This window comes from Diceros bicornis, unplaced genomic scaffold (assembly GCF_020826845.1).
Source record: "Diceros bicornis minor isolate mBicDic1 unplaced genomic scaffold, mDicBic1.mat.cur scaffold_100_ctg1, whole genome shotgun sequence".
In the NCBI taxonomy this organism is placed as follows: Eukaryota; Metazoa; Chordata; class Mammalia; order Perissodactyla; family Rhinocerotidae; genus Diceros; species Diceros bicornis.
In genome coordinates, this window is record NW_026690940.1 from 857,896 (window position 1) to 876,349 (window position 18,454).

An 18,454-nucleotide genomic window follows, 5' to 3' on the forward strand; every position below is an offset into this window, starting at 1 on the left:
AGAGCAAATTAAATTCAAAGTGAGCAGAAGAAAAGAAGTAATAAAATTTAGAGCAGAAACCAATGAAATTGAAAATAGGCAAACAATAAAGAAAATCAAAAGACAAAAAGCTGGTTCTTTGGGGAAAAACCCAACAAAATGGATAAACCTCTAGCCAGGTTTATTAGTCTGCTCAGGTTGCCATAACAAAATATCACAAATTGGGTGATTTAGACAACAAAAATTTATTTTTTGCAATTCTAGAGGCAGGGAAGTCCAAGATCAAGGTGTCAGCTGATTTGGTTCCTAGTGAGACCTGCAGATGGCCACCTCTCACTGTGTCCTCACATGGCAGAGAAAGAAAGCTCTGGTGTCTCTTCCTCTTCTTTTAAGAGACCAGCCCTATTGGATAACGGCTTCACCCTTATGATCTCATTTAATCTTTATCATCTCCTCATAGGCAATCTCATTTAAAGCTCAGGGTCCTCTTCCAAGTTCACTGGTTGTTGGCAGAATTCAGGTCCTCGTGGCTATAGGACTGAGGCCCTCAGCTCCCACAGGGCACATACCATCGTCTGCCACGTGGCCTTCATCATAAGATGGCAAGTTTGCTTCTTCAGGTGAACAGGAGAGTATCTCAGCTGCTTTGAATCTGATTTCAGTAAGTGCCCAGTCCCTTTTAAAGGTTGATCTGTTTAGGTCTGGCCCACCCCGAACAATTCCTTTTTGATTACCTCAAAGTCAACTGATTTGGGGACTTTCATTATGTTTGCAAAATTCTTTACCTCTGTCACGTAACATAGCCTAATCACAGAAAGGAAATCCTTCAAACTCACAGTCCTGCCCACACGCAAAGTGAGGGGATTATACAGAGTGTACATCAGGGGGCAGGAACCTCAGGGGCCATCTCAGAATTCTGCCCACCAGTGTATACAATTAATCCTGATGAAACTAATGATGTCAGATTAATTCTCCTAAATCAAGTTACTCACCATACCACTCTTCTCTTAAAATAACCTTCAATAGTTCTGGAAAACACAGAGAAGGAACTTTAAATTCTTTACCCTGATATTCAAGGTCTTTCTCAAACATGACCCAGGCAACATTTTAAACCTTTACTCCAACAAGCCCTGCTCAATGAGCCCTTAGTCACACGCTTTGCTCTGCCCTCCCACGCCCTTTGTGTTCTCTGTATCTGCATTCCTTCTTGCACTCTTCCTCCAGACCTCATTCACTCCTTTCCCTCCTCCTTCTTATTCAAGCCTTTACAGCCTTCAAGATGCTGCATCAACACCCCGGGATAAAACCTTTCCTGACCCTTTTGACTCACACTGAGGTTATCTTCATTTGAATTTGTCCTCAAGTACTGTGGTGGATTGCAAAAAGCAACCGTAATCTTCCCATTCCTGTGTGCAATCATTTGCAATGTGACTTTGCCACTCATCCCATCAAGAGGTGGATTATATTTTTTCACCTCTTGACTCTAGGCTGGGTCCTGTGACTTTCTTTAGCCAATGGGACATGAGCAAACCTGACACAAGCAGACACTTTAAAGCATTTGTGCACTGGGGCTTGCCCTCTTGCTGTGCTGGGAACCCTGCTACCACCACCAGGTGACTGAGGTTGGACTACTCTACTGGACGATAAGGGACACCTGGCCAAATAATTCTTGTAGCCCCAAATGACACTGGGCCAACCACCTGGCACCTGAAAAATAATAAATGTCTGGTGTTTTAGGTCATGAAGCTTTGTACCAATGTTTGCAGCAAACTACTCTTTAACAATGAGATTCAAGGTCCTCCTTTTTAACAACATTGCTTTTACTCAGCTTCATTCTAATATGCTTCCTTGTGAGAAATGTGAATTATAGCTTGCAATGAAGGAACTGTGCAGGAAGCACAAGCTGGTCTTCAATTATCTGGAAATATCCATGGGGGTGGGTCATGAACCTTCTCAAAGATGCTTGGCTTTTAAACAGAGAAGCAATCCATATGTCCATCAACAGATGAATGGATAAACAAAATGTGGTATATCCATACACTGGAATATTATTTAGCCTAAAAAGGAATGAAGTTCTGATACCTGCTACAACATGGATGAATCTTGAAAATGTTATGTGAATTGAAATAGACCAAAAGGACAAATATATAAGGGGGACAAAAAAGTTTTGGAAATAGGTAGTGGTGATGGTTGTACAATATCATGAACATAATTAACGTCACTAAATTGTACACTTAAAAATGGAAAATTTTATGTTATATACATTTTAACACAGCATTTAAATATTAATAATATAATATGCCAAAAACTCTTGAATTATACACTTTAAATGGGTGGATTGTATGGTACGTGAATTATATCTCAATAAAGCTGTTAAAAAGTTTTTTTAAATAAAACAAACAAAAAACAAGAGAAAACACCACCAAAAGTCACCCTTGATTTCACTTTTCTCCTCAGATGGAAACTACGCTGCATACTGCACATCTATTTTCCCTTCACTGCCAGGAAGCTTAAGACCAAGTTTTATGTTCAAGGTCAGCAACTCAGCTGGCACATAGATGTGCTCAAACATAGTATCTATCATCATTCTCATCAAATCAGAGGTTCCGCTTTCCTGTTCAGATCCTTCTATGTGTCTTCCTTTGTCCCATCTCTCGATCTTTGTTAACTAAAATTCATTCAAGTGACTTTTCTCCAGGCCCCCAACAGACCCTAAAGTAAACTGAGATAATGAACCTTTGAGGTCATAGTATTAGCTCTGTAAATATGACACTATAGTCTCAGATGAATAATTAACCCTCAGAGCAAGGAGAAGAGCTCATGCTAAAGAGGAAATAAGAGAACGCAGCGCCTCAAAAGCGGTGAGGATGTCAGCAGTTTAACCAGGATCATTTAAACCACCTTCAACCTATTCCTGGGTAGTACTTTTTTTTTTGTTTTGTTTATTTATTTATTTATTTTTTCCCCCAAAGCCCCAGTAGATAGCTGTATGTCATAGATGCAAATCCTTCTAGTTGCTGTATGTGGGACACGGCCTCAGCATGGCCCGAGAAGCGGTGCGTCAGTGTGCGCCTGGGATCCGAACCTGGGCCGCCAGCAGCGGAGTGCGCGCACTTAACCGCTAAGCCACAGGGCCGGCCCCTGGGTAGTACTTTTACCACAGAAAAATCAATGGGCTCAAATTTGGTAACAGACAGAAAACAACCATTGCTGACTGACCTTTCATCCTGGGACCATTCCATTAGGACAAACTATTCAAAAATTCCCCAAATGCCCATATTTTCTAACAAATTTTGGAAAACTATATCCCAAAATTCTGAGGAACTTGGCTTTAAGATCATAGGAAAAAGTCAGTCATATAGGAGAAGGAGAGAGAGAACATTCTTAATTCTATACACATACCCAACTTTTTTCATCTCAGAAAAAGCCTGAGTCCTGGGTAAGTACGCTAGTCCCCCAGTTAATCCACCAAACTACTTACTTGTCCAATGAATTGCTATAAAAAGAAGCCTACAAATACGAAACCCAAAACAGATACATTCTATCTCTAGTGATAAAGTTTCTGATGATGTAGTATATAATACCTGTACCTCTTTGACGAGAGAAGTATTCTTACTAGAAAAATCCAATGGGGGGCCAGCCCGGGGGCACAAGCGGTTAAGTGCATGCGCTCCGCTGCGGCGGCCCGGGGTTCGCTGGTTTGGATCCCGGGCGCGCACTGACGCACCACTTGTCAAGCCATGCTGTGGCGGCGTCCCATATAAAGTGGAGGAAGATGGCCATGGATGTTAGCCCAGGGCTAGTCTTCCTCAGCAAAAAGAGGAGGATTGGCAGATGTTACCTCAGGGCCGATCTTCCTCACACACACACAAAAAAATCCATTTGGCTTGCCACTCTAATAAATCAAATTTCCCAATGACAGGAACCATGTTGGTTCTTCCATCCACAGTACAAGTACTTTGTACTTGGATGTGCTATTAATAAATATTTCTTGAACATCACTTTAAAGTCAATCAGACTATAAATTAAAATTTTCACCATAAGTAGATAATGAATGGTAAGAGGCAATACATTAAAGGTGCAACGCTGCTCTAAAAGAGAACATATCCCCTCATATACAAGGATGCCCACTTGGCTTTTCACTGTTGCTGGGACTGTTGGAAAGAAAGAGTGATGGCATCACAGTGTAACAGAAAATTCTAGTGGTGGCATGTGGGTTGGGGAGGCAGGCTGTATGGAAGGTCTGCCCCAACGGCCTCCGTGTCATTCCTATGCCCCTAGCCTTGATTTCCTCATTTTTAAAAGGTGAGATCTACCTTAGTTTGTTACGTAGGTTCCTTCCACTCCTAAAAGAGATTTGATGCTATTAGAGTTATTTTTCATTGCAGAATTGGTTTTCAACAGTTTCCATGTTTTCTACACAATTCCACCTAGTACCTCCAATCAATAATAAAAAATTATACATGAGCTTTCATGAGTTGGATATTATAATAAGTGCTCAAAATGTATAACACTGATGTTGTTCCTATTTAACATTAAAGATTCCAGTGTCCTCATATTTACATTCAGAAAAGGAAAGCTGGCTTAGATATACACTTAGAAGAACTTATTAACTCATATTTAATCGTATGACAAAAATGACACCATGACAAGGGATATTAGGATTAAGCAAATTAATTAGATACAAAGTTCCTAGCCTCTAAAGCTGAATTCCTAGTAAGTTTAACCGTTTGTCACCTTCTGTGTTACCACAACTTCAAAATGATTTGTTTTCTTAAAAGGCTGGAGGGTAGGGGTGGGGGGAATGACTTATGAATTAACCAGGGATTGTTTGGATATAATTATAAACTGCAAATCACCATGATTTCAATGATATTCAGACTTTTAAAGCTATTTTATAAAAAAAGAAAAGAAAGCAAATTAGACCTTTGCTAAGAGATTATTTATGAGTAAGGAACTTATACATTCATGACTGAGTGTTCGACAATACATTCCCAGTGGAATGATCTCTAAAAACGTCTATAATTAAAAACAGAATAGTAAAAAAAAATTCAATGGCTTACTCTCTTGTTGGTGAGTTAGTGGAGGATTCCTTTTTTGAATCAGGAGAGCTTAGAGTTTGCAAAATACAATTATGTTTTTCGGTGGATAGGGCACCTCTTTCTTGCTCAGAGTGGATTAATTTTAAGGCCTCTATTCCATCTTCTCCCTCCATCTTGTCACTCGGATCTGGCTGTGGTTCTGGACTCTCTAAAATCAGACCATCTTCACTTACGGCAACTGTGAGGTCACTGCTGCTGCTCAGACTTTCCTCTTCCTGCTGTTGCTGCATTTTCCTGAAGGGCTTCTGTGCCTCGGGGTCCCCGTGAGGAGGATGATCTGGAAGAGGGGATATGAAGAGACTACTGATCACTAAGTGCAGGGAGAAGCGAGGTAAGACGTTCCACCTCACAGAATGGGATTATTCATCAGTTAAAACATGTAGAAACAATACATGATTAATTACAGTATTTAAAAACTCATTAAAAATATTTTATTAAATATATTAAAAATATAACAATGAGTTTAAAAATCAGAGAATTCGCTTGTAAGAATATTTCCACATACATATTTAAGAATTCATTAGAATGGAATTTGTTGGCAAAGTCACCACTGTACTTTGTTTTTTGACAAAAGATAAAATTAGAGAGTACACTTTGTTCTTACATAAGACCACTACCACCCAGAAAAACTAAATACCAACAAAAATCAGCAAACAATCTCAGCCTCTCACCCCACCTGAGAAACCTTCCTGAGCAGAATGCTTCTCTTGAGAACACTTACTTTCAGATGCACAGTATTCTGAGACTGATATCGGAGCGACTGGTAGTCTGGCACTGTCTTCCTTGACTTCAATATGTTCCCGTGTCAGTATTTCTCCCTCTGATGCCCCTGATCTGCTGGAACTGTCACACTTTAAATCAGTGGTTCTGCTTCCTGGACGTAATCTTCCCCGTAACAGGGAATGGAGTTCAGCAGACTTTTTGCTTTCAGATAAATTACTCTTGCCGTGACGTGAGTTGCTTCCTATCTCCAAGCAATGAGTCTGTTCCTCCTCAGACAATGGGCTGGCTGTGACTGGCGTTTTCTCACCAATCTGAAGAGATGTCCTTCCATCTATTTTGTCAGACTTATTTAAGCACTGTGTGCCACTATTAGTGCAGACTACATAGCTGTCTGTCACATCACTGCTCTGGGCTGTCTGTTGCTGTGAACGTGGGTCAAGAATTGTTCTGAAGTTCTTCGTGGGTTGGGGAGATTTCTGCTCTGTACTAACATCTCCAGCGCTTGAGATGGCTGACATCTGGCGGCCCATAAAGATTGTTGCTGGTTGATACAATCCTCTTGACACAGCTGTCCCCAAGTTAATCCCTGCCTGCATTGCAACCTGCAGCACCAAAAGAGACGTGAGTTAAATGTATTGTGTATGAACAATTAGGTTGTTTAGGTTGTTTTCAGAAATGAAATGAGGAAAAGGAAGCATCACCATTGAAATCAACAGCTACCATGTTTATAAAACTCATGGCTTCCTACAAAATGAATGAGCAAAAAACTGGTATAGTCCATACTCTTTAATTTTAAAAACAGTGTTGGTTCACAAAGCAAATATTGTCAAGGAACTATGGAATCTATATTTTTCAAAAAGAAATGCATACATTGCACAACTATGTGAATGTACTTAACGCCACTGAATTGTACACTTAAATGTGGTTAAGATGGTAAATTTTATGTTATGTATATTTTAGCACAAGCAAAAAAAAAAAAGCTGTGAGTTCTAGCCACTTTCCTCAGAGATGCTCAGATTTGATGGAGCTAGGAAGGTACCTGATGGAAAAAAAAAAAAAGGGAGAGGGAGAGAAAGAGATGCATACAAAGGACTACCAGAGGTTTCAAAACTCTATTTCTGGTAATATGTGTAATATAAAAAACCCTCCAATAATAACATTCAAGATTGCATTATAATATTCTGCATATGTGCAAACAGCCATAATTTCTAGTCAACCTCAAATAACAACAACAGTTTTTCCTGAACATTTTCAAATAATTTTAAATACATTTAAAGCAATTTAAATTTACTGGCACGTCTATCAGGAGAATGAACATTGTCTCTTCCTTGAAAAGAGAGAGGGGAGGGGAGAGGTGGAAAAAGAAACAGAAGCAATTGGTTCAGTGGCTTGATCAAGGACGCACAGTGGGAAGCAGAACTGGAAGTAACAACCCTGAAGCCTTGAGGAATTTAAGTGCTTTTCTTCCAAAGAGACCAAAGCATCTCCACATATACAGTAGCATTTAGTTCACAGAGCCCTACAGAATAGATGGGGAGACATATTTGCACCCCTTTTCTGCATATGGAAAAACTGAGGCCCAAATGTTCAGACAGAAAATGCCATAAACACAGCTGAAACAGAATCAGGTGTTGCTTCTCTTCAAATATACCATCTCTTCTATTCCAAAAAATAAAAGAAACAACTTTGATGTTAAAAACAAATGAACAGAGATGTCAGAGAAAATGGTAGAATAAGAACCTCTCAAAATTCTATGTTTCATAAAAGAAACAGTGACACTGGAAAACATCTTCGACACTGGAAAATAACTTAGAATTCTGGAGATTAACCACAGGCTTGCAGCAATCAGGGGAGCATTTACTCAAGAAAAACAACTGAATCTTGGTAGGAACAGTACACTTTATGGTGCTTTATCTTGTCCTATTCTCATTTCCCCCTCTTCAGGTCTGCGGTAACTTTGAAAATCCACAGCCTGTAACCCAGCAGTCTAACAGCTACTGGAAAGAGTGGAAAAGAGATGGAATTCCTTCAACACCCCATTCTCAGAGAACTGTCATTACGTGACTTATCTGGTGGTTTCCTGGAAGGCTACACTCACAAGACTGTCTTTTTTTGACTTGACTTGAAGCTCACACAGTGCAAAAAGCCTTCTCCTTGGGGGTATTTGTCAAAAATAATCAGAGACAGGGGCCGGCCCAGTGGCGCAGGCGGTTAAGTGCACGCACTCTGCTGCGGCAGCCCGGGGTTCGCCGGTTCGGATCCCCAGCATGCACCGACACACTGCTTGTCGAGCCATGCTGTGGCGGCGTCCCATATAAAGTGGAGGAAGATGAGCACGGATGTTAGCTCAGCGCCAGTCTTCCTCAGAAAAAAGAGGAGGATTGGCATCAGATGTTAGCTCAGGGCTGATCTCCCTCACAAAAAAAAAAAAAAAAAAAAAAAAAATCAGAGACAATTGTTTAACATCAAGGCTGTATATAAAAGTTGGGCAGTAGATAACAGTTGGGCAAACAACAGGCTAACTAAAAACCTTAAAAGGAAAAGCTGGTTAACAAGATGTCCACAGGGGGCTTTGAAAAGCTCCAACACACTCCTGGAAATCCAGATGGCCACCTGCACGCTCAGGCCTTGGGCATGCTCAGGAAAAGTCCTGAAAAGGGCCTAAGCTCTCACCTCAGGCTTGCCCGGAGGCTCTGTGCAAGCACTTAGTAAAGGTCAAGGTGGAATTGTAAACTGCCTGGATGAGGGCTGAAGGTGTGCCCGAAGACACACTCAAAGCCCCTTGGCAAAGACTGTGAAACTTACTGGTTTTAGGCATTTCAAAAAACTCTGTCTAATCACCAAGACAAAAAACAACAAATGTTGGAGAGGATGTGGAGAAACAGGAACCCTCATACACAGCTGGTGGGAATGCAAATTGGTGCAACCTCTATGGAAAACGGTATGGAGATTCCTCAAAGAATTAAAAATAGAGATGCCCTATGATCCAGCCATCCCACTACTGGGAATCTATCCAACGCACCTGAAATCAACAATCCAAAGAGGCTTATGCACCCCTATGTTCATTGCAGCATTATTCACCATAGCCAAGAAGTGGAAGCAACCTAAGTGTCCCTCGACTGACAATTGGATTAAGAAAATGTGGTATATATATACAATGGAATACTACTCAGCCATAAAAAAAGACAAAATCGTCCCATTTGCAACAACATGGATGGGCCTGGAGCGTAATATGTTAAGTGAAATAAGCCAGAAAGAGAAAGACAAACACTGTATGATCTCACTCATATGTGGAATATAAACCAACACATGGACAGAGAAAACTGGACTGTGGTTACCAGGGGCAGTGGGGGTGGGGGGTGGGCACAAGGGGTGAAGGGAGTCATATATATGGTGATCGACAAACAAAAATGTACAACCCAATATTTCACAATTTTAGAAACCATTAAAACATCAATTAAAAAAAAAAAGAGAGAGAAACCTCCACAGAAAACCCCCAAAATGAAATGGTAGTCAGAAACACAAAGGAAGAGAAACAATGGAAATATAGATTAGGTGGGATTAAGCCCTCATGTATCAATAATCACTCTAAATGTAAATTGATTGCATTCTCCAATCAACAGACACAGAGTGCTGGGGTGGATTAGAAAACAAGACCCAACAATATGCTGCCTCCAGGAAACACATCTCAGCTCTAAAAACAAACAGGCTCAGAATGAAGGGATGGGAGACAATACTCCAGGCAAATGGCAAATAAAAGAAACTAGGTGTTGCCATACTTATACCAGACAAAGCAGACTTCAAGATAAAAAAGACTATGAGAGACAAAGAGGGGCAGTATATAATGATAAAGGGGACTTTCCACCCAGAGGACATAACACTTATAAAGATATATGCACCTAACACAGCAGCACAAAAGAATATAAAGCAACTATTAATAGACCTAAAGGGAGAAATTAACAGCAACACAATAATAACAGGGGACCTGAACAACCCACTTACATCCATGGATAGATCATGCAGAGAAAGGCAACAAGTAAATAGTGGAATTAAATGAAACATATGATCAGATGAACTTAATTGATATATATAGGGCATACCCTCCTAAAACAGCAGAATACATGTTCTTCTTAAGTGCACATGGAACATTCTCAAAGATAGACCATATGTTGTGAAACAAGGCAAGCCTGAATAAATTTAAGATTGAAATCATATCAAGCCTCTTTTCTGACCACAATGCTATGACACTAGAAATCAACTACAAGAAAAAAGATGGGGAAGTCACAAATATGTGGAGACTAAAGAACACGTGACTGAAGAACCATTGGATCAATGAACAAATCAAAGGAGAAATCAAAAAATACCTGAAGACAAATGAAAATGAAAAGACAACAAAAGAACTCTTACAGGATGCAGCAAAAGCAGTTGTAAGAAGGAAATTCATAGCAATACAAGCGCACCTCAACAAACAAGAAAAATACCAAATAAGTAACCTTAAACTACACCTAATAGAACCAGAAAATGAAGAACAAATGAAGTCCAAAGTCAGCAGAATGAGGGAAATAATAAAAATTAGAGCAGAAATAAATGAAATAAAGACTAAAAAAACAGTAGAAAGGATCAATGAAACAAAGAGCTGGTTCTTTGAGAAGATTGAAACAAAATTGACAGACCCTTAGCCAGACTCACTAAGAAAAAAAGAGAAAAGGCTCAAAGACATAAAATTAGAAATGAAAGAGGAGAAATTACAACAGATACCACAGAAATCCAAAGACAGTAAGAGAATACACTGAACAACTTACATGCCACCAAACAGGATAACCTAAAAGAAATAGATAAATTCTTAGATTCCTACAACCTCCCAAAACTGAATCAAGAAGAAATAGAGTAAATGAACAGACCAATCACAAGTAAAGAGATCAAAATGCTCATCAAAAACCTCCCAAAAAACAAAAGTCCAGGACCAGATGGCATCTCTGGAGAATTGTACCAAATATTCAAACAAGATTTAATACCCATGCTTCTCAAACTATTCCAAACAGTTGAAGAAGATGGAACACTTCCTAATTCATTCTATGAGGCCAACATCACCCTGACAGCAAAAGCAGATAAGGATAGCACAAAGAAGGAATATTACAGGCCAATATCACTGATGAACACAGATGCAAAAATACTCAACTAAATATCAGCAAATCGAACACAGCAATGTATTAAAAGGATCATATACCATGATCAAGTGGAAATTATACCAAGGATGCAGGGATGGTTCAACATCCGCAAATCAATCAATGTGATACACCACATTAACAAAATGAGGAATAAAAGTCACATGATCCTCTCCACAGATGCAGAGAAAGGATTTGACAAGATCCAACATACATTTATGATAATAACTCTCAATAAAATGGGTATAGAAGGAAAGTACCTCAACACAATAAAGGCCATATATCACAAACCCACAGCCAACATCATACTTAATGGTGAAAAACTTAAAGCCATTCCTCTGAGAACAGGAAGAAGACAAAGGTGCCCATTATCGCCACTCCCATTCAACATAGTACTGGAGGTTTTGGCCAGAGCAATTAGGCCGGAAAAAGAAATAAAAGGAATCCAAATTGGAAAGGAAGAAATGAAACTCTTGCTGTTTGCAGATGACATGATTGTAATTACAGAAAACCCTAAAGAATCCATCAGAAAACTATTAGAAATAATCAACAACTACAGCAAAGTTGCAGCATACAAAATCAACTTACCAAATCAGTTGCAATTCTATACTTTAATAATGAACTAACAGATAGAGAACTCAAGAATACAATCCCATTTACAATTGCAACAAAAAGAAAAAAGTGTCTAGGGATAAATTTAACCAAAGAGGTTAAAGACCTATACAATGAAAACTATAAGACATGATTGAAAGAAATCAATGATGACCTGAAGTAATTGGAAGATATTCCATGCACATGGATTGGAAGAATAAACACAGTTAAAATGTCCATATTACCTAAAGTAATCTACAGATTCAATGCAATCCCAATCAGAATCTCAATGACCTTCTTCATAGAAATAGAACACAGAATCCTAAAATATACATGGAATAACAAAAGACCTCGAACAACCAAAGCAATTCTGAGAAGAAAGAACAAAGCTGGAGGCATCACAATCCTAACTTGAAAATATATTACATAGCTACAGTAATCAAAATGGCATAGTACTGGCACAAAAGCAGACTCATAGATCAATGGAACAGAACTGAAAGCCCAGAAAGAAAACCACACATCTGTGGTCAGTTAATCTCTGACAAAGGAGCCAAGATCATACAATGGAGAAAGGAAAGTCTCTTCAATAAATGCTATTGGGAAAACTGGACAGCCACATGCAAAAGAATGAAAGTAGATCATTATCTTCCACCATACACAAAAATTAACTCGAAATGGATAAAAGACTTGAATCTAACACTTGAAACCATAAAACTCCTAGAAGAAAATATACGCAGTACAGTCTTTGACATCGGTCTTAGCAGCACCCTTCCCAATACCATGTCTACTCAGGCAAGGGAAAGAAAATAAAAAATATACAAATGGGACTACATGAGACTAAAAGGCTTCTGCAAGGCAAAAGAAACAATGAACAAAATGAAAAGACAGGGCCAGCCCTATGGCTTAGTGGTTAATTGCGTGCGCTCCGCTACTGGCGGCCCAGGTTCGGATCCTGGACGCGCACAGACGCACCCCTTGTCCGGCCATGCTGAGGCTGCGTCCCACATACAGCAACTAGAAGGATCTGCAATTATGACATACAACCATCAACTAGGACTTTGGGGGAAAAAAAAAGGAGGAGGATTGGCAATAGATGTTAGCTCAGAGCCGGTCTTCCTCAGAAAAAAAAGAGGAGGATTAGCACGGATGTTAGCACAGGGCTGATCTTCCTCACAAAAAAAAAAAATGAAAAGAAAACCCACCAACTGGGAGAAAATATTTGCAAATCACATATCTGACAAGGGATTGATTTCCAAAATATATAAACAACTCATACAACCCAACAAGAAACAAACAGACAATCCAATCTAAAAATGGGCAGAGGATATGAACAGACATTTTTCCAAAGAAGATATAGAGAAGGCCAACAGACACATGAAAAGATGTATAACATCACTAATTATTAGGGATATTCAAATCAAAACTATAATGAGAGATCACCTTACACCTATCAGAATGGCTATAATTCCCAAGACAAAAAATAACAAACGTTGGAGAGGATAAGGAGAAAAGGGCACCCTCACACACTGCTGGTGGGAATGCAAACTGGTGCAGCCACCAGGGAAAACAGTATGGAGATTTCTCAAAAAATTAAAAATAGAAATACCATACTTTTGAGCTATCCCACTACTGGGTATTCACCAAAAGAAATTGAAATCAACAATTCAAAGAGATTTATGCACCCCTGTGTTCACTGAGGCATTATTCACAATAGCCAAGACATGGAAGCAACCCAAGTGCCCTGCTACAGATGAATGGATAAAGAAGATGTGGTATGTATTATATACAATGGAATACAACTCAGCCAGAAACAAAAGACAAGATCGTCCTGTTTGCAACAACCTGGATGGACATGGAGGGTAAGATGTTAAATGAAATAAGCCAGACAAAGACAAATATGCATTATTTCACTCATATGTAGAAGATAAACATACACAGGGATAAAGAGAACAGATTAGTGGTTACCAGAGGGGATGGTGGCTGGGGGTTGAGTGAAAGAGTTAAAGGGGCACATATGCATGGTGATGGATAAAAGTTAGACTACTGTTGGTGAGCACCATGCAGTCTATACAGAAATTCACAAATAATAATGAACACCTGAAATTACACAATGTTAAAACCCTTTATAATTTCAATAAAATAATTAAAAAAGAAAAAAATAATAATTCATCCGTTTTTATGGTTATATAGTATTCCACTGTGGGGAAATACCACACTTTGTGTATCCGTTCACCAGTAGATGGACATTTGGGTTGTTTTCAGTTTTTGTATACTATAAATAGGTTGTTATCTACATGTGTGTACAAGTCTGTGTATAGACCTACGGGTTTATTTCCCTTGGATAGATTCCTAGGGCAGGAATGGCTGGGTAGACTTATGTAATTATTAAAGACGCATCCAAGCTATTTTTCACCAGCACTCGATGAGAGTTTCAGTGACTTGAAATCTTCAACAACACTTGCTATAGTCAGTCTTTTTACTTTTAGCCATCCTCAAGTGTGGTGGAATCTCATGATGACTGTCACTTTCATTTCCCCAATGACTCATGTTGTGAAGGAGAAGGCGAGCCACGCACAGACTGAGAGAAAACATCTGCAAAACATATCCCTAGAAAAGGACGTGTATTTATAATATATAAAGAGCTCTTATAACCCAATAGTAAGAAGACAAGCAGCACGTCATGGCTTACCAGGAGACAGCAGATCAGGCCTGTGATGAGCACCAGGATTCCCGGGAGGCAGATGAGGATGAGGGCCCAGAAGGGGAGGTCTGGGGAGACAAATGGTGGGGTGAGCCACCTCCTGTCATCGCCCCAGGGCTCCTGCTGACCCCACTGTGCCTCAACTGTCCTTGACAAGGGTTGGCCAACTTTCCTCATCATCCAAGACCCTGTGCGCATGGTTCTCTTCAATGAGGCACAGCATCAAGATACTCGCCCCCTACCGTGGGCTGGGGCTTCCTGCAGGTTTACCAGGCTTCTCAGTCAAGGTGTCATCTCTGTTGGGAGAATATTCTGGAAGTGAATCAAATGGAGAATGCATGTGAGTGTGGTTCACTCTTTTTAACAGAACTTTTTAGACACAGAAAAATAAAGGGAACAGTCTCATAAACATTCATCATCTAGATTTAACCATGTATATTCCATCCAATTAAAACAATATTTTATCAATGTATAAATTATTAACACTTGCCAACCTTGATTCATCCCATGTTTTCAATGAAATATTAAAGTCAAGTAGACATCATCATGTTTCACCCCATTTTAGTTTCCATCTCTAAAACGTGACCACACATTCCTACAAAATCCAAGACCATTATCACAGAACAAAAGTTTAGTAAATTAAACCAAATTCATAACTCTGGGCACAGAGGATTGAATTTGAGCTGGACTTTCTTATGATGGCCGGGGGGAGAATGGGTCATCACAGTTGGCAAGCCTATGGGATCTCTCTAAATTTGTAAATTCCCACTCAAAAGTGTTCTTCCCTGCCTAGAAACACATTCATCCCCTTCTCCTTTATCTATTTGCTTAATATTCATTTTCTAGGATTAACCTACAATGTAATATCCTGCGGGAAGACTTCTCTTATTTCCGCCTGCAAGTATGAGTTTTTTCACATCAATTAATTGATAATTTTCAATTCTCTATTCTTGTTATTGCCAGCTACAACATAAACTCCAGGAGGGTAGGACACACAGCACCCAGTGGGCTTGGGGGGAGGGTGCATGTCCCCCTTCTTGTACCTCTAGCCAGACAACCTCTTAGAGGTGTGCTGTCTGATATGGAGCAGCAACAAGTCTCTTTTTGAATTAAAATTAATTTTAGTTAAATAAAATAAAAATTCTGGTACCTCAGTAATATTAAAACTCAGTAACAATAAAGACCAGTCCCAATACCGTCCTTCGAGCACTCAACAGCAATATGTGGCTATGCACTGGACAGCACAGATATAGAACATTCCACCACTGCAGAAAGTTCTAGCACATTGGTGCTCATCTAGAGCGGGACTTGGCAAACTATAGCCTGTGGATCAGTAACCACATGACCCCCAAACCTGTAAGTCTGTTTCACACACAGCTGGAGGCCCTCACTGACCATCTGGCCCAGTGGTTTTCAGTGCAGAGATGAGGAAACAAAAGTCCAGAGAAGGGAGGTGACTACTATGAGGTCACAGAGCTGTCTAGGAGAAAGTGAGGGCCTCCTATATTACACTGGTGTCCTTTTCTCTCTCTCAACGGTGGGTAAAGACTGGGGGACTATGCCACCTCCTGCCAGCCTGAGAAGGTTCAATGCTCTCTCAGCCCCAGGCATCCAGAGTCCCCAGAAAGGCCTCACTTCCTTTCCCAATGACCAGGGAGCCTTACCATCCCCAAGGACACTCTTCCTGTCCAGGGTCAAGTTCTGCAGCTGGGTACCATTCTGGCTCAGCTGCAGGAATTCCTCATAGATGGCAACTCTGTCCAGTCTCTGTGCCAAGGTGACAAGGTACACAGGGAGTCCACTCCAGTGTGGTTACTGTGGGGGACAGACCTGGAAGGACACAAGGGATGAACAAGGGTGTCTGGAATTCTACCCTGAATCTAGATTCCCTGCTTCTGGGTCCTGTTCAAGAGAACTTTCTGCAATAATGTAAACATTTGCCTGCACTACCAAATACACTCATTATTAGCCCCATGTTGTTATTGAGCACTTAAAATGTGGCTAGTGTGTGTGAGTGAGGAACTGAATTTCCCATGTAATTTCATTTCAAGTAATTAATTTATAAATAAATAACCACAGGGAGAACATTTTTGAAACTTTGGAGTAAGGACTTCTGCAAATGCATAAAAACAATGAGAACACTGGTAAAAATGGTCGAAATCAACTTTTCAGAAGTCTAGAAATTAATCAAAGGCTTGTAAGACTCTGAGGAGGGTTTAGTGAAGACACACGGTGGAATCTTGATAAAGGGAGCAAACTTCGTGGCACTATAACTTGCACTATTCCCATCCTGCTCTCACAATATCCTCCATAACTTTGAAAACCGTCAGTCTCAGAACCATGGTGGCTGAGACAACCCGCAGCACAGCAGCCATAATGGGTGTGGAGCTCTGAAAAGACCTCTCCCCACCCAACTGCAACTAGCTGACCTGCCTGGCAGCTCCCCGAAAACGCCCCATGTTCAGGGCTTGTTGTTACTAGACTCAGAGCTTGCCCAGGGAGGAAAGTCTGTCCCCAGGGCACTTGCTAAAAACAATCAGGGCTAATTGTTTTCTATTGTAGTTGCCTGAGGGAGTGACACCAGGAGAGGCAGGCAAGAGGTGAGCCAACAACTTAGAAGAAAAATTGGGGGAATGAGATGTCCACAGGGGGCTTTGAAAATCTCCAGGGTATTTGCGGGCATCTAGAAGGCCACAAGGGCTCAGGGATGTGGCATGCCCAGGACAGACTTGAGAACGTCTGAATCTCTCACCTCTAGTTGGAGCGGTGGCTTAATATCTGAAAACTTGATTATGTAATACACCATATTAATAGAATAACGGCCAATACCACGTAATCTCGACCATATACATAGAAAAGAATTTCACAAAATACAACACCCTTCATGTCTAAAAAAGAAAACACTCAACAAATTAGGAATAGAAAAAAACTTTCTCAACCTATAAATAGCGTCAATGAAAAACCCACAGCTAACACCATATGCAATGCGGAAAGACTGAAAATTTCCCCCTAAGACCAGGGACAAGACCATGATGTCTTCCCTCATCTGATATGTTAATCACAGGTACTAGAGTTTCTAATGAGGGCAATTAGGCAAGAAAAAGGAATAAAAGAAACCCAGATTGGAAGGGAAATGGTAAAACTATTTGTTTTGCAGAGGTGAAGATATTGTATATAGAAAAACCTAAAAAATACAGCCCCCCCCAACACACAATATGTGAATCGTATCCCAAGAGGTGTATAAAAAATTTAAATTGCCCCATGTGGTTAGTGGCTCCACTATTGGAGAGCACAGTTAGACTGCTGATATTTGTTGAAAGTCTCCAAAAGAGGAGGAGGAGGAGGATGCTGGAGGTTGGTGGCCCCAAATGTTAATGCTTTTCTCAACCCCCGAAAACCTATGGAAGGAGATGGTAGGATTAGCTGACAGGGATGTGGGGCAGAATGGGCACCATGTCAGTGACTTCCAGATCAAGGATGTGTCACGGGAGCTCAGAGCCATCAGCCACCAGCTCAGCCAATGCTTCCAATATCCTCAACCTACATCAAGTCGGTGACCAGGCAGGAGTGGAATATGTCTCACAGCTGGCTGCCTCTGTAGAGCTTGGTGACCTAGAACAAACGCGAGGGAGAATGGGAGAGATGGAGGTCTCCTGGAGACGCAGGGGGCCACTGGAGCCGGTGAAAGATCACAGACCTTGGGGCAAGGGAGACCTGACTTCAAATCCTGGCTCTGCCCCTAACTCATTGTGTGACCTTAGGCACAATACTCCCTTTTCTGAGTTTCAGTTTACCCATGTGAGAAATGGGGAAGGCAGCTAGGACATCACCTCTGGAAACTGAGAGAACCCAGACACGCAGGGAAAGTGAAGGACTGAAACAACCATGTAACAGATGTAAGTCAGATGGAGGAATGAGGGTGCCTTCAGGGCAAGGAGAGATGGGACAGGGGAGAACCCACCTGGTCCTGGGTGTCCCTCAGCAGGGCGGTGTACTCCGAGGATGTGGGCTCCGGGTTGCTGAGGTTCCAGCTGATGCTGGGGAAATGCAGCTGGTGTTCTCTCTGCATGCATAAACTCCAGGGTGCAGAGCCTGGAGCCACCGAGAGGAAGAGCAGACACGTGGAGACTCTCAGCTCCCAGCACAGAGGCATGGTGGCCCACGGGGTCACGGCGGTGGGTGCAGACAGCGTC

General features: G+C 40.9%; 1 protein-coding gene across 1 annotated transcript in view; it reads right to left on the minus strand.

The window, feature by feature from the left end:
* LOC131402404 (centrosomal protein kizuna-like) overlaps nucleotides 1–7,122 on the minus strand; it is a 67,086-nt gene extending 59,964 nt beyond the window's left edge. Inside the window, exons 1-3 of the mRNA XM_058537181.1 lie at nucleotides 7,096–7,122; nucleotides 5,758–6,406; nucleotides 5,043–5,358 (exon numbers count right to left, since the gene is read on the minus strand). Coding sequence (XP_058393164.1) covers nucleotides 5,043–5,358; nucleotides 5,758–6,406; nucleotides 7,096–7,122 — 992 coding nt within the window. The remainder of the gene's footprint in view (nucleotides 1–5,042; nucleotides 5,359–5,757; nucleotides 6,407–7,095) is intronic.
* Nucleotides 7,123–18,454: the final 11,332 nt, after the last annotated feature.